The 15,484-nt window shown below is 32.1% G+C and overlaps 2 protein-coding genes across 2 annotated transcripts; one reads left to right on the forward strand and one right to left on the reverse strand.

Annotated features, from left to right (window-relative positions):
- Nucleotides 1–98: 98 nt before the first annotated feature.
- On the reverse strand, nt 99–2,055 carry LOC123262435 (coatomer subunit alpha-like). Its single transcript, XM_044724643.1, is given in 3 exon segments — nt 99–433; nt 435–1,397; nt 1,399–2,055. Coding segments are annotated over 3 exon segments (1,824 nt in total). The 5' UTR covers nt 2,034–2,055; the 3' UTR covers nt 99–207.
- Nucleotides 2,056–10,568: 8,513 nt separating this feature from the next.
- On the forward strand, nt 10,569–12,649 carry LOC123264024. The gene is made up of 4 exons (XM_044727069.1): nt 10,569–11,123; nt 11,179–11,964; nt 12,036–12,437; nt 12,549–12,649. The coding sequence occupies exons 2-4, from the start codon at nt 11,490–11,492 to the stop codon at nt 12,647–12,649; spliced, it is 978 nt and encodes a 325-aa protein (XP_044583004.1). The 5' UTR covers nt 10,569–11,123; nt 11,179–11,489.
- The last annotated feature ends 2,835 nt before the right edge of the window (nt 12,650–15,484 follow it).

Below are 15,484 nucleotides of genomic sequence, written 5' to 3' on the forward strand. Positions count from 1 at the left end.
ATATTACTATTTATATAAACTGATGCTCGAATTGGTGGTTCGTAGCCTTCGGGTCTGTCAACCTTTGATCCAACTTCAACAGTTTCGCAGGTCTTGCTTTCACCATTGCCGTATAACTAAAGTAATTTACTGAGTTCAAATCTTGGTTTCTTCAAAAATTTGACTTTGCTAATGTAAACGTCATCAAGCGAGTAGATACCTTGGCGTCTAAGTTGAAGCACATAGTCAGAACGGATTGTATTCGTCATACAGCAGTTGGTGTTCATCTACTGGATTTTTGTCACAAGCCTGAAGAATTTTTCTGACTTTTTGAGCAACTTCAGCTCTTGATCCTAATTCGAGAAACTGTCTGGCGAGCGAAGCAGTGGTTTTAAAATTCTTTAGTTTGAAGAATAAATTAACAGCTGTTCTTAGGGTCGAAATTTGATGGACGCTGAAGATTGTAGTGGGTGAAGTACGCAGTCATCTCGCAAACTCGTTTTTGCTCGGTGAGTGTTAATTTAGGAGCATTTTTACGCTCTCTCTCCATTTTCAGATTAAGAATGTACTCATGGTAAATTTGTATCAGTTGCTGAGCTTCAGCAATGTCCTGTCTGGTGTCAACATCCAACAAAGGAATGCTCAGAAGGATAGGTTGCAATTTTTCAATAGATTCTATGAATTTACCGTCGGTTGTCAGCTGGTAGCAAACTTGCAAGCGTTAGACCAACTCCGTCAATTGAAGGTCAACAGCAAGGAGCTCAGTTTTAGGCGTAGTGATCTTCCAGTTACGCAGCGGGAATCCATTTAGTGAAGGAATATTCGACAGACTAGTTCTGGATCTCGCGAAAGTGTTGAGGAAGTGAGCTTGATAAGCTTGAAACTCAGTAACACCAACTTGGTCATGAAAAAGACGGCAAGCAGTTTCGGAGGACCCGGCGAGGATGTTGTCTACGGCCAGCTGAGAATTGTTCACCTAGTGATGAGACGGTGGAACTCCCTTCGTAAGAGTTGCAAAGTATCCGTCATCAGCAACAGCGATGTTGGTCTCCAATTTCGGAGATAAATCGACGTCCTCAACTTTCCATTCAGCACCACCTTCTTTACCGTTTTCTCCACTTTCACCATTCTCAACACCCCAGCAAGATTTTTGATCTAAAGTTCTAGCGGCTTCGAGAGTGACTTCGATGTTTCCGCACTCCAAAGCAAGTCCAAAACGAGTTTTTTCGTATTTTACAAAGTAAAGAGCCATTTCTGGGTAGCTTTTTTGTTATAAGTACGCTATAATGGATTGTCCAACTAAATTAGCAGTTCTTACCATATGCAAAACTTCCTCATACTTTCTATTAATCAAAACAAGCTTGAGTTTATACTCAGTAAGGTCGATTCACAAGATTTTAGGTCTACATTTTCGGTCAACAGTAGAATTGGTTACCCTTGACTCACGTTGCATAAATCGGCAAGTCCAGCGTTCGGATTATTTTGTGGTCGCGAGAGTTAATCGCGTATATAGTATAGTTTCTCGTCGTGTAAATAAAAACTCCCGAGTCGTCTCAGGCTCCGGACTTGACTCTCGTGTTCTCAGAAATCAAGCAGAGAGATTCCAATTTACGATTGAAGATATTTAAAATATAATTTAATAGTAAGGCGACGTGTGACATGTCATTTGACCATATTACGTATCGATATTTGGAGATTCTAATCTCTGCGAGCTGGCGTTTCTGCTGAACGTCGAATAGTATGACCTGGGCTGAGTCACGAAACAATAGCATGCCAGTTCCAGCGTAGAATATTTCGTCACAGTTGGAAATCTGGACGTTTTTCATAACTTCGTTTTTAAGATTTGTAATCACCAACGAGTATCTTCGATCTAGAACAGCAAAACGGTTTCTCGCCACCCAGATAGCAGTGACACCAGAAGCTCTCTCAGTCTCGGGATCAGAACTAAAGTCTCCATCCTTGGGAGTCATGTACAAGTCATACGTGCTGTTCTCAATGTTGGAAGGAACTCTGGTACAAATTAAAACAACATTTTCAGCCTGGCTGTACGACATGCTGAAAGCTGAAGTTTTTCCTCTTCCACGAAGCTACATTACTGCAGTATCTTTCACAATTGTGAAGTTCAATTCCCTCAGTTACCTCTCCTTGATGTAGTACAAAAGATTTCCATGAACAGCGTAAGCTGGCCGCTCTCTCTCTCAAGCTTGAAGATTATCATACCCGAGTCAAAACCAGCTGCGAAGAGATTAAGCGTTGGATGGGCTGCGAGTAACCAAAACCTCTCGTGTACTCTGCGGAATGTCTGGAGACAACATCTCTTAGCTATATCTCAGACTCGGATGCTCTTGTCTTCGGAGTTGGACAGAATCAAGTCTTGACGCGAGTGGAATAGTTTTAATAAAATTTGATGTATTACTATTTATGGGTCATTCCACCAAATAAGAACATTTCGACGGGGCGACCCTCGCGGATTATGTTTAAAATTTATGGATGTGTTCTCTATAATAAGAAATAAATTCCTTACAAGTTTCAGCCCTTAATATGCAGCGGTTCTGGAGTTATGATTTTCTGAAATTTTGAAAAAAAAATTTTTTTTAACTTTTTTATTAATTTTTCTGATCAGGAAAACTTTTTTATTTAAATCCACGAAAAATCTTATCTTGTGGGAAAAATTCTCAGCTTTTGAATGAAAATATCCATTTTTCATAATCACATCAGAAGACCCTTTAAAATCCAATTAAAGTGGAAAAATTGATTTTTCTCGATGTGCAGTGCAAGGTACATCCAATTTGACTTTTTTTTCTGAAAGATCAGAGTTTTTTACACAAAATATATGGTTTTTACGATGTGCATATTTTTTGTTCAATCACAATTGAATTAAGCGTTATATCCGCTAATTGTTATACGATTATTCGGGATAGTAAAATAATTTTCTGTTAAATATTTAAAATTTCAAACTGCTCGTTAAAAAATTGAGTTTATACGATGCAGATGGCACTCACAACTACGATTTCATTTTCTTATTTACACAGAAAAAAAAATATTGTTAAAATGACTATCCAACGTATCCTCAAATGACGTTTCCTTAAAATAACGATCCGGATTGCTGATTTAAGGATTCATTTGTTTGACTTAAGCATACAGAGTATAGCTCTTGTCAATATATGTAGTTTCGTCAAAACAGACAACTGTTTTGTTAACGTGAGGATCTGTATAGTTGAATTAACTAAATGTAACGCTAAAATAATGATATGGATCGTCATTTTGATGATCCGCTGTATAGCTGAATTGGCTATTTATTTATTTATTTATTTATTTCTTATATTAAGACCCAACAGCTCAATGCCATTAACAGGGTCACTTTATACAAAGCTTAGATACAGAATAGCGGCTATGTTTTACAAGTTATCATATATTTATATTTATATACTCTAAATTATAATACAATAGAAAAATAGTTAGTTTTTATTGCCATACACTTGTATATTACTTATTATACTACAAAATATATTTGGTAATACAAAACATTTCATAAAAAAAAAAAAAAAAAAAACCTGATAAATTCTTAATTAGTAATAATTATCGCTGCGTTGTGATACCAGTATGGATGCAAGAGAGCTCATGCATAACCGTTGATTATAACCTAATAAATCTAATAAGCAATCATTGCTACATAATAGGCGGTTACAAATATTTGTAAGTCTGTACAATGGTGTGGCTTGAGTCCAATTAGTTTTGACTACAGATACTTTAAATAATTGCGTGAATCTAGTATTACCTGTGGGAACAAAAAAGGGTAGTAGAGCTAAAAATTGAGAGCAATCTGTATCATTTCGACATAGGTTCTTCAACCAGAGAATCGAGGCACAGATCTATAGGCTATACAGCGTATATCTCTAAAAAAATGACTATACGGCGTATAGTCAGAATAACGATACGTATCCTTATTCTAACGATATTTTTTTCTCCGTGTGGGATGTAATTTTCCAAAATTTGCGAGAAATACTGATTGGATTATGGAAACTCAGCCAATTTAAAAAAATTTATTGAATAAATTAGTTTGTAATAATCCAAGGGAATCGTGCTTCTTCAGAAGTTGTAATAGATGTCCAAACAATGAAGAAATCATTAATTACTTTCATGCATCGTTTAAAGAATCTGATGTAAATGAAATCGAATTTAAAATGTGGACATCAACCGATCGATGTACCATTGTAAACGTTATTTCAGATTCCGATGACTTTATGATACCTTAGCGACGCAACTTGAGAAACTTTTAAAACATGATTTTATAGTGAAAATACAAAGTCGGTTTTTCTCTAATGCGAAATTAAATTTGAAGAGTGGCGAATTAGCGGTAGTTTTCGACTTTGCAGAAAACTGCGTTTGTTGTGCAGGAAGCTGCCCAAGGCTATCATTGGAATAATGACCAAGCTACTATATTTCCAATGGTCGTTTACTAAAACGAAAATGATACTATTAAGCATGTAGGCTTAGTTGGTATCTCAGATTGCCTTAAACATGACACAGTTTTGATTTATTTATTTCAAGAACAATTGATTTCTTTTTTAAGAGAAAAATTTGCTGTTATTGAAAGGATTTTTTACTTCTCAGATGGAGCACCTCAGCAATTTAAAAATCAAAAAACATTTACTAATTTATGTTATCATTATTCTGACTTTAGAATCATCGCTGAGTGGCATTTTTTTGCGACTGCCCATGGCAAAGGACCATGCGACAGGCTTGCAGGTTCAGTAAAACGACATGCTGCTAGAGCTTCATTACAAATGGAAAATAAAAAACATATACTGACACCACAAGATTTTCATTCCTAGGCAATCATAAATTTAAACAGGCGTTGATTTTACTTTTATAACGAATGATGATTATTTAGACAAAAAAAATGTGTTAAACGTACGATATTCTTCATCAAAAACGGTAAAGGGTACACAGGCATTACACAGTTTTACCGATAAATGACGAAATTGGATATGATTTTATTAAAACTGTATCAACATCTGAAAAAAGTTCAAAAATAAAAATATTTTAATTATAAAGATTTTACGTTTAATTTAATTGTGATTGAACAAAAAATATGCACATCGTGAAAACCATATATTTTGTGTAAAAAACTCTGATCATTCAGAAAAAAAAGTCAAATTGGATGTACCTTGCAGCGCACACCGAGAAAAATCAATTTTTCCACTTTAATTGGATTTTAAAGGGTCTTCTGATGTGTTTATAATAAAATTGATATTTTCATTCAAAAGCTGAGAATTTTTCCCGCAAGATAAGATCTTTCATGGATTTTAATAAAAAAGTTTTCCTCATCAGAAAAATTAATAAAAAAGTTAAAAAAAATTTTTTTTTTTAAATTTCAAAAAATCATAACTCCTGAACCGCTGCATATTGAGGGCTGAAACTTGTGGGGAATTTATTTCTTATTATAGAGAACACCTCCATAAATTTTGACCATAATCCGCGAGGGTCGCCCCGTAAAAATGTTCTTATATGGTGGAATGACCCTTATATAACTTCACCAGATTCGCTGGTCTTGCTTTCACCATCGCCATATAACTCAAGTAATTTACTGAGTTCAAATCTTGGATTCTTTAAAAATTTGAGTTTGCTAATGTTAACGTCATCAAGCGAGTAAATGCCTTGGCAAGCTTTTTCAATTTCTTTGGCATTAGGTAATAACATGCTAACAACATCTTTAAGGTCACTTTTTGTAATGTCGTCTGTCATTGTGGACACCATTTTGCGTCTGATATTCCTGACCTGAGAATGTTGAGCGTAACATGTTTTTCTCCGGCTGAGTTGACCTTTGTTGGTAAATCCTCTATGTAACACTCCATAGATAACCGTCAGTTATTTTTGTATCAACATTAGCGTCCAAAATTTTTTGTCGGCAAAGCTGTAACATTAAATTAGATGAATTAAAAATTTCATATGTATAAATTATATTTATTAACCTATTTAGTTCTGAGTTATAATTGATATTAAAAACTGCGTTACATTTTGCCTTGTATAATGATTTATTATTAATTTTTTTAGTTGTAATAAATAAAAAAAGAAAAAAAAATGAAATTTTTTCTTTGAATAATTGAAATTTATAAAAATGTTACCAAAGTTTAGTTTCAATAGTCTTTTTTAGAATTAACATAAAATTTCTTTTTTTTAATTAATTATTATAAGAATAAATCTTTGGAGTACAAGTATTTTAAGGGCCAATTTTTCAATCCAGGATAAAATTTTATCCAATGATAAAATATACCTATATATTTCATATCTATAAATATACTGGCAATAATAATTTTATCATGGATAAAATTTTATCTTTGATTGAAAAACTAGCTCTAAGTAGAGAAATAAAAAATCCGAACAAAAACAGTTTCACTGTAATAAAGTCGCGCCAAGTCCACGTTCATAAGACTATTAGGAAAAAAAAATTTTTTTTTTTCTTTACAAAAAGATACAAAATAAAAAAATTAAAAAATCTAAGTAACCGATATGATTGTTTATGATTTTCGGAAATTAAAAAAAATTTTATTGTAAATTTAAAAATAAAAAAAAAATTTTAGAACGTATTTAGTGTGCGTGGTTGCAAAATATTTTACTTTTAATGAAATTCGTAAAATCTATTTACTAGGACTTTAAAAAAATTGAAATACACAATGACGCACACCAAGTACGTTCTAAAAATTTTTTTTTAATTTTTAAATTTACAATAAAATTTTTTTTAATTTCCGAAAATCATAAACAATCATATCGGTTACTTAGATTTTTTAATTTTTTTATTTTGTATCTTTTTGTAAAGAAAAAAAAATTTTTTTTTCCTAATAGTCTTATGAACGTGGACTTGGCGCGACTTTTTTACAGTGAAACTGTTTTTGTTCGGATTTTAGTATTTTTTGTAATTATAATGAAAATTTACAATTGATAACAACTTAAATCTCGTGTTGACTGCATTTTTTACTGCAAACTATCCCCTTGAAGCTACAGTTTATGTAGATGTAATTCCAGTGCACCCTGGCGGCCATAGATGCAAGCTACGAATCACTTTTTTTTACTGTAGTTGCGTGTCTATAGGAAGGATTCCCATGTAGAAAAATATTATATTGCAATATAATCTGAATATAATAATTTGCGCATATAATGGAATATAATCAGATTATATTGTAATATAATTAGATTATATTGCAATATAATGCATTATAATGTAAACTGAAAAGCTTTAAATTCTGGAGTTTAGATAATTTTGCTGTAAATAATCTAAATTTTATTAAGAATAATTATTAATACACTTAATTACTGCATAACATTTTTATTCGATTTAACTTACAGGTCAATAAATATTTACAATACGTTTTTGTCAAAATTAGCTTTGTAAACTTAAATTTTTTAGCAAACAAACATAATTTTTTACTTTTAAAATTTTTCCTCCGATGTCATCAAGTTGAACCGCTACTAAACGAAACGTCTCTCGAATTTCTGTGATGTAATCTAATTGAGTTTTCTTTTCGTCAGTTATGGTCACTATAATAGAGTCTATAGAGCAGGGAATCAATTCTCGTACAATTGCAAATGAAAAATTTCTAAAAGATATAAAAAATTGAATTATACCAAAACATTGATTGTTATTCCATGAAATACAAGAGTTGCACCTTTTTTTTTCTCTGAGATAATTTTCCGAACTATAAATTTTGGAATCAATTGTTGCTCTGGCATGAATTGTAAATACTTCCCGCTCTAGAATGTCAACGTCTATCAAAGTTTCGTTATGTATCGCTAACAGTACTGGTCTCGTAACTAATTTATTACTTAATGAGTTCGTCATAATAATTTTACCTTTGTCTATATTTTTTTCACGGTTAAATTTTGATTTCAAGTTATTCTTTGCATTAAATAATTCCATTGTATTCGCAATTTCTAGATTTATTTTATTGGGACCGTGTATGCACTTCAAAATTTCTCTATTCCCATCTTCAAATGAAAACGCTGACCAGCCTGGTATTGGACCCCATAATCTGACGAAACGTGATAAATGAATAAGTTGGTGAACAATAAAAGTGCATTTATTCAGTCCATATAGTCTTTCAAATCCTGTGCAAAACTTCTGAATAAGTTCTTCAGCTACATCAATTTCTTCTGTCTTGATCTGTTTTGTAAAAATTGCCGTTGCCTTAACGAGAAGAAGAAAGTTTTCGTAGTATTTTTCAATTAATTTTCCTCGAAGTCAAATCAGGAAATAAAGTAAACAAAGATTCAAAATTTCAGAGCTCTTGTAAAAAGACTTATACTTCAGGTTTCTTGGTACTCTGTGGATGTTATCAGGAACACGGATGTCATTTATTTCCCGGTTTAATATTTTTAAACATCCCTTTTCAAAAAACGTCGGTGACCAGATTTGAATCAGTGATTTAAATACGCCAATGAGCCCGTGCATATACTCAGGAACGAAACCAATAGAGAGATCAAAATATGGTATTAACCCAGCGATGGAAACTCCTTTGATACCTCTCATATGCTCACGATTTTCATTAAAAGCAGTTTCAGCACATCGGATAATGCTAGCATCTGTACGAGGAGGGTATTCTTTTAAAAAAGTAAATGAGTGATTGTGACCAGATCCAATAGCACAAGTTTGTCCTGGATGTTCACAGTATGGGCAGCTGAAAGCGCCGTTATAAAGCATTATTTCCATCACAGCAGCTCGAGCAGGAGCATCTAAACATGCTATTGGAGCTATAGCGATGCTGTGGTGATTCCCTTCTTGAGGATGGTTCCATGAAAAACCCTTGTCAAATAAATTTTGAAGAGTAGATACAAATGGTGTCAAAAACGAAGTCGTTTTTGGCTTTTGGTGATAGCTGTAGTATAAACCAGCTGTTATTTGAAAGGACCGGCGGAGTTTTACGTTAATATTTAATATTTGAAGTTGAACAGGCCACAATTGACCATTAGAACTATTTGATACTGGAGCACCGTCGAGATTCCACATTAAAAAAAGATCGTATTTTTTCATATTGGCCAGTCTAGTAATTTTTTTTATCTGTTCTCCATCCATGATATCTGTTAATAAGTCATCTTGGTCTCTTCTCATTTCTTCATTTTTATCTATTAACGAATACAAATTTCTTCGCTCAAAACAATCTTTTAAGGTTGGAATTATATCATATTCGACGAAAACATCTACTCTTGAAGTTCGTTGACAATCTTCACACATAGAATCATCTTGATGAGTATGAAACTCACCTCTATAATGCCCACATCCTGCACAGATTACATGTTTGTGAATCGCAGTGTCAAAGGAAGGTATCTCAGACTTCAAAAATTTTTTAAATTGATATTTATTTCTAGGGACATTATTTGGTTGAGGTAAAATATTGTGGAGCAATTGTAAAATTTCTTCTGTTGCTTTTTTAGTCAGTGAGTTCGTCAGTGAGCATTCTAGAATTTTAAAAATGAAATTACCACAATTGATTGGTGAATTGTTGTACAGGGGCTTTCTGACCACGCCGTATCATCTTCATCTTCACTTTCATTCTTAGAAGAATCATCATCATCATCATCATGAGAAGCAGTATTGTTTGAGGAATATGAATGCAAACCAATATTTTCTTCACAATTATTATTATTCGAATCATTTAAATTATTTTCTTCAATAATCTCACTCAAAAATTTGTAACTTGTGTCTGAAATATTTTTGTTTAATGTCAGTTATTTCTTCTTTCCTCTTTTGTACTCGATTTTTTGTTCTTCGAGGAATTTTATGCTATGTAAATAAATAAAAATAAATTATTGCATTCAAATCACCAAGTACAGTAAATATTTCTTACATTATCTGGATCAGTGAGATATTTATAGTATCGTTTACTCATTTTTACTATTTATTATTATTATTATGGATTATAGTCTAAGTTATTAAAGGATAAATTTATAACACATAAATATATAATACTATCGTCGATTAAAAACAAACGATAGTTAATAAAAACAATAGTCATTTATTATAGTAATCTGCGAGTATACAAAACTAAACAACTAACCAACCTATACTCTGAATTTACATTTACATAATTGAAAATGCAATATTTAATATCAGAAGATGATGTCCGTTTTTACATACGAGAATTGAAATCAATCGTCCAAGAGAGTGAAGCGATCATAACGGTAGGATCTAAAGTGTTATTCTATCATCCTGAAAATGTGAGTCAAAGAAAACAAAAATTATTAAACGGAATAGTTATAAAAATGTCTCGTGAGTACTCTTACATATTAATAAATTATTTTTTTTTTATTTTTTTTATTTTACTGTTAATAAACTAGATTTAATGACATTTTGTCTTATATTCAAGATAGTTGTTAAGTTATTTAAATAATAAATTAATATTCTAGGATCAGAAAAATTACTTCAAAATGAATTGGATAAAATTGTGTTACAAAGAGAAAAAGTTCAAGGAAAATCTGACAAAAGTACTCCTGATAAATTAAGGCAAAAAAAAAAAGTACAACCAGCAGAAAAAGGGAAAAAAATTAATCAGAAAGTAAGTATTATTTGACCTTAATTTACATGATTATTTTTCAACTCTTGCTTATTTTACGTAGGATCCGCAAAAAGAAGCCCAACGTGTCAACAGCTATCGAACTATGGACTATCTTCAAAAAAATAAACCGCACTGGAGATTTAATCTACCATTCACTCAAGAATATAATGAAGAATCTCAAAAAGCAAATAACGTAATATTTTATTTTATTTTTATTTGTAATTATCTTAAAGAGAATTAACTTTCAGGAACAAAAGGCGTTTAACAAACAAAAATTAGAATTGCACAAATTTTTGGTTAACGATTTAAAGCCAATGTTAACTGACGCAATATTTAAAACAAATAATATAATAGATTTCCTCGGTTTTTCTCCTGTTACCTCTTCAAACACAAATAATGCGATTAACTCACAAGAGCTTTCAATTGAACATCCTACTGATCTACAGCAACATCATCCATTCCAGTTTCCGAATCCTTTTTCTAACTCTTTGGAATGTCTCACTTCTGATGATAATAATAATTCATTAGAGAATTGTCAACGACAAATTTCACCAGCTTCAGCAGTACACCAGAGTAGAGTTTTAGCTCTACGTGGTAATTTGTATTTAATTTTATCATAATGTTTTTTATTAAATAAAAAAATTTTCAGACACACGTCAACAGAATTCCGAATATCATCGAAATCCACCATCGACCTCATTTTATCATAATGATTCATCCATGTTAAGCCGCCCTAAACCGAAAATTATTAACACTCAAAACTTATCTAACCAATTGCAAAACCTCTATCCTGTACAGAAAGTAAAAACTAATTATAATAATAATCAAAATCCACCGACTAAAAATGTTCAACAATTACCAATCCCTTCACTGTGCCAGAGTCAGATTCGTACTTTTCCAAGTATTTTTTTTATCAATAGTTTATACATTTGACATACTTAACCTAATTAATTTCCAGCAATGTACTCTGATGATTTACCACCTGGATCAATGAGTAAATCTACAGAACAATCTCCAACATATCAACATAACTTGTCTTCAGCTTATTTTTCTCATCGTCAACCTTACAAACCAAATCAAGAATATTATAACCAACCAATGTCGCACAAAAATGGATCATCATCAGTGAATGATCGTTATGATTTACCCCAATATCGTCAACAATCAACAGTACGTGAATACGCAGCTATCGCCGACCCTGAATTTGATGAGATCCCATCAGAATTACTCCGAAATGATCGCTCCGCATACGAAAAGTACCAATTATCACCATCGCTTATTGATCACTCTTCCTCAACAAACATACGTTCAAAGAGAGATGTTGATTCTGAAAATTTATGTTTTGATGAGTCTCATGTACAAAATCGTTCATCACGGGCTATGTCTACTGTGAGTCGTTCACCGATTTCGCCACTTCAAGATAAACGTCGCAAACGTAAGAACAATATTTATTTTCAAATATATAATAAACAACTAATAAATTGATTAAATTCAATTCAATGAAAGGCTTACGTATAACGAGCTCAATGTCGTCTGATGATGGAGAACGAAAAATTGAGAAAATTTCACAGGAATCGGCAAGGAATGGTTCTCGCAAACCTACTTCTAAGAAAATGACGCCATCGGACACTCAATTGACATTGCGCTATCCTGACGACGAATCAGCTGGCACTTCGGAATTAATACCTCAGAGGGGTATCTATGTTAACACTCAAGGTTTAAAAAATTTAAAAGGCTCGACCAGCGATTTGAGAAGCTTTGCCAGAGGACTGTTAACATTAATTTTCACTGACGAGGCAATGAAAACTTGCACCCTGTCTAACTCTATTAGAGGGAAAAAAAAAGAAAAGGGTCAAAGTGGCGAAACCCATTCTTATTTAGATCAGAATGGATCGAAAGTTTTGCTGGGTAAAACAATAATAGTTTCAAAATAATAATTTTTACTCTACAGCACAGTTTGAAGAAAAAATTTTATTGTATAGTATTTCATTTAATCAATCAATTTCTTTTTATTTTCAGAATACTTAGATATTTATAGAAAGGAGCAGGGATGGAAGAAGTTGGATGAACAAACCATCAAACAAAGCCTTCGCAACAAACTAGTTGCTAGCAGAGAATAGGAGATTTGAGTCTAAAATTTGTATGAGGAAAGTTATTTTTTTCGTTGATTTCAATTCATATTAACAATACTTATTCATTCAATTTTCATTTATATTTACTGTTAAAAATGTCATAATTATTATAATAAAATAATTTTTAAAAACCTTAAATCTTAATCATTAAATATTAATAGCATTACTTCTTCTAGCTACTTTTAACCACTTATTTAAAGTTTAAAATTTTAAATTGGACTGAGTTTGCACCACATCAGGTACAATTAAGTTTGTTTAATCGTTTAATTATACTTCCAGCCTCGTTATCATGTACAAACTGTAAATATTCAGAGACTGACAACAAATTTTTATTTTTCTTTTATTCAAGAAGTGAAAAATAAATTTTTACTTATTGTTTTTCATAGAAGATTGTTTGTCACAGAACGTAGTAAAACTTGAAATTTTTCTAACCATCTCATCATTTTCCGTGTGAGATCCAAGCTCACTCCTGCGTCTGCTATTTTAAATGTCGATGAATTCTGCGCACTGTGGGCAGTGAAACTCTCATCAACACACCACACTCTAAAAGAAAATTTTGTATCCACAGGTTAAGCGTTTCCGCCGAGACAGCATTTTCATTTTAAATATTTTTAATAAAAATACTACAAAAAGTAGTATATAATAGATAGATAGATAGATAGATAGAAAAATTTATTTGATCCTAGAGTTCTAAGCTCCTTCAGGACCATCAACAATACATAAATTTTATCATTTACATGTATACATTTGATACAGTGTTTTTAATACAATTTAAATATTTGATATTAAATTATTAAAAGTAAGAACATATTAATTCTTAAAATAATAACATATTAACAGAGAAATAATAACATTAACATTTATTGTAAGAAGAAGTCATAGCAAGCCTGTTGAAATTGTTCGAAATTGTCAATTAATGTAATTTCGGCCGGTAACGAGTTCCAAACTTTTATACCATGAATTAGGAAAGAGTTTTCATAAATTGCACAATTACTTTTGGCAGACGTAGATAATCATTCCTGACGTCACCTCTCCTTAGCACAATCGGCAGAAATTCTAAATTCGATTTAAATAATTGACAGTAATTTAACTTAATTTCTTTGTAAAATAAACAAGCTATGAAATAATCTCTTCTAACATCAAGTTTTAACCAGCCTAATTTTTTATAATACGGAGTAGTGTGCTCAAATCTCGAAATTTTAAAAATATATCTTATACATGAGTTTATTTTACGCTGCAATCTATGCTGTAATTTGCCTGAGATGTTTGTATAAGCAGCACAGCAGTAATCGAAGATGGGAAAAATCAAGGTCGTAACCAATTTTATGCGTAACTGTTCATTAAAAATTTCATTATTAATTTTTAGTTGCGCTAGCGTTTTCATCGCACGAATACATACGCTTACAACTTGATTCTCCCACGATAGAGTATTATCAATTATCAAACCCAAGTATTTAACTGATTGTACATATGGAATCACATGATTACTGACAATTATATTTTGGGCACTTTTACAAAAATTACTGCTAACTCTCTGCCTACTTCCTAGTATAATAGCACTAGTTTTTGTAGCATTCAATTTCAAGCAATTTAAATTGCACCAATCAACAATTTTTTCTATCTCATTATTCAACATAGCAACATATTCATTAATTTGCGATGGGCAACATGAAGCATATATAATTAGATCGTCTGCATAAAATAAATATTTACATTTTAACCGTTTCGCAAGATCAGAAATATATAAAGAAAAGAGTAAGGGTCCAAGCACACTACCCTGAGGTACGCCATTTATAATATCCTTCCAAGATGACTCATGACCATTGAAATAGACCGACTGTCTTCTTTGAGTTAAGTAAGAGTTAATCCAATCTATTGATGAATCAGAGAAGTTCATAAATTGTAATTTATGCAATAACCTTTTGTGGTTTACCGAGTCAAACGCTTTACTTAAATCAAAGAGTACAGCTATGGTTATATTAGATTCATTCATCGCTAGTCGTACATCATCACAAAATTTTATTACCGCAGTCTGAGTGTTTAAACCTTCTCGAAAGCCGGTCTGATATTTATCCAAATAATCATTGTCATTAATGTATCTCACAATTTGATCATGCACACACCGTTCTAATGCTTTTGACAAATTAGATAATAATGATATAGGTCGATAATCAGTACAATCAGAGGCATTAGGTTTCTTTGGAATGGGTATGATATGTGACAACTTCCATTCTATCGGAAACACTCCCGTAGACAAAGACTTATTAAATAATTCTGTAATTAGCGGCAGTAGGAATGACAATGTACATTTATATGATTTAATTGAAAACTTATCAGGTCCTACTGAATTCGACGTTATACGCATTATCGATTTTTAACAGTAAATGTATTCAGTTCTGAAAAATTAAATACATTGTTATTTCTACGAATCAATACAATATCTTGGACACCAACATCAGGTCCGTCACGACAGCTAGATGACTGTATAAAATAATCATTCAAAACATTCAAATCTATTCGCATTGCCACTTGAGTATTTTTTTTTTGTTTTACTAAGCCTGGTTTTCTTAAATCATTCCACATATCCCGAGAGTTTTTCGCACTGTGTAACTGCTGATCAAAGTACCTTTTCTTTTCTTCACTTATTCTCTTTTTCACTAAACGTCTGACACCTACATATTCCTTGTATGCGTAACCAGTTCTCTTGTAAATTCGGTAGAGTTTGTCACGACGACCCTGGAGTTCTTTGACTTGATCTGTAAACCACGGTGCCGGTGGGCGACGTGGGAAAATAGTTTTCTCTGGTGCTACGGTGTCAATAAT

The sequence above is a fragment of the Cotesia glomerata genome, linkage group LG4 (genome assembly GCF_020080835.1).
Source record: "Cotesia glomerata isolate CgM1 linkage group LG4, MPM_Cglom_v2.3, whole genome shotgun sequence".
In the NCBI taxonomy this organism is placed as follows: Eukaryota; Metazoa; Arthropoda; class Insecta; order Hymenoptera; family Braconidae; genus Cotesia; species Cotesia glomerata.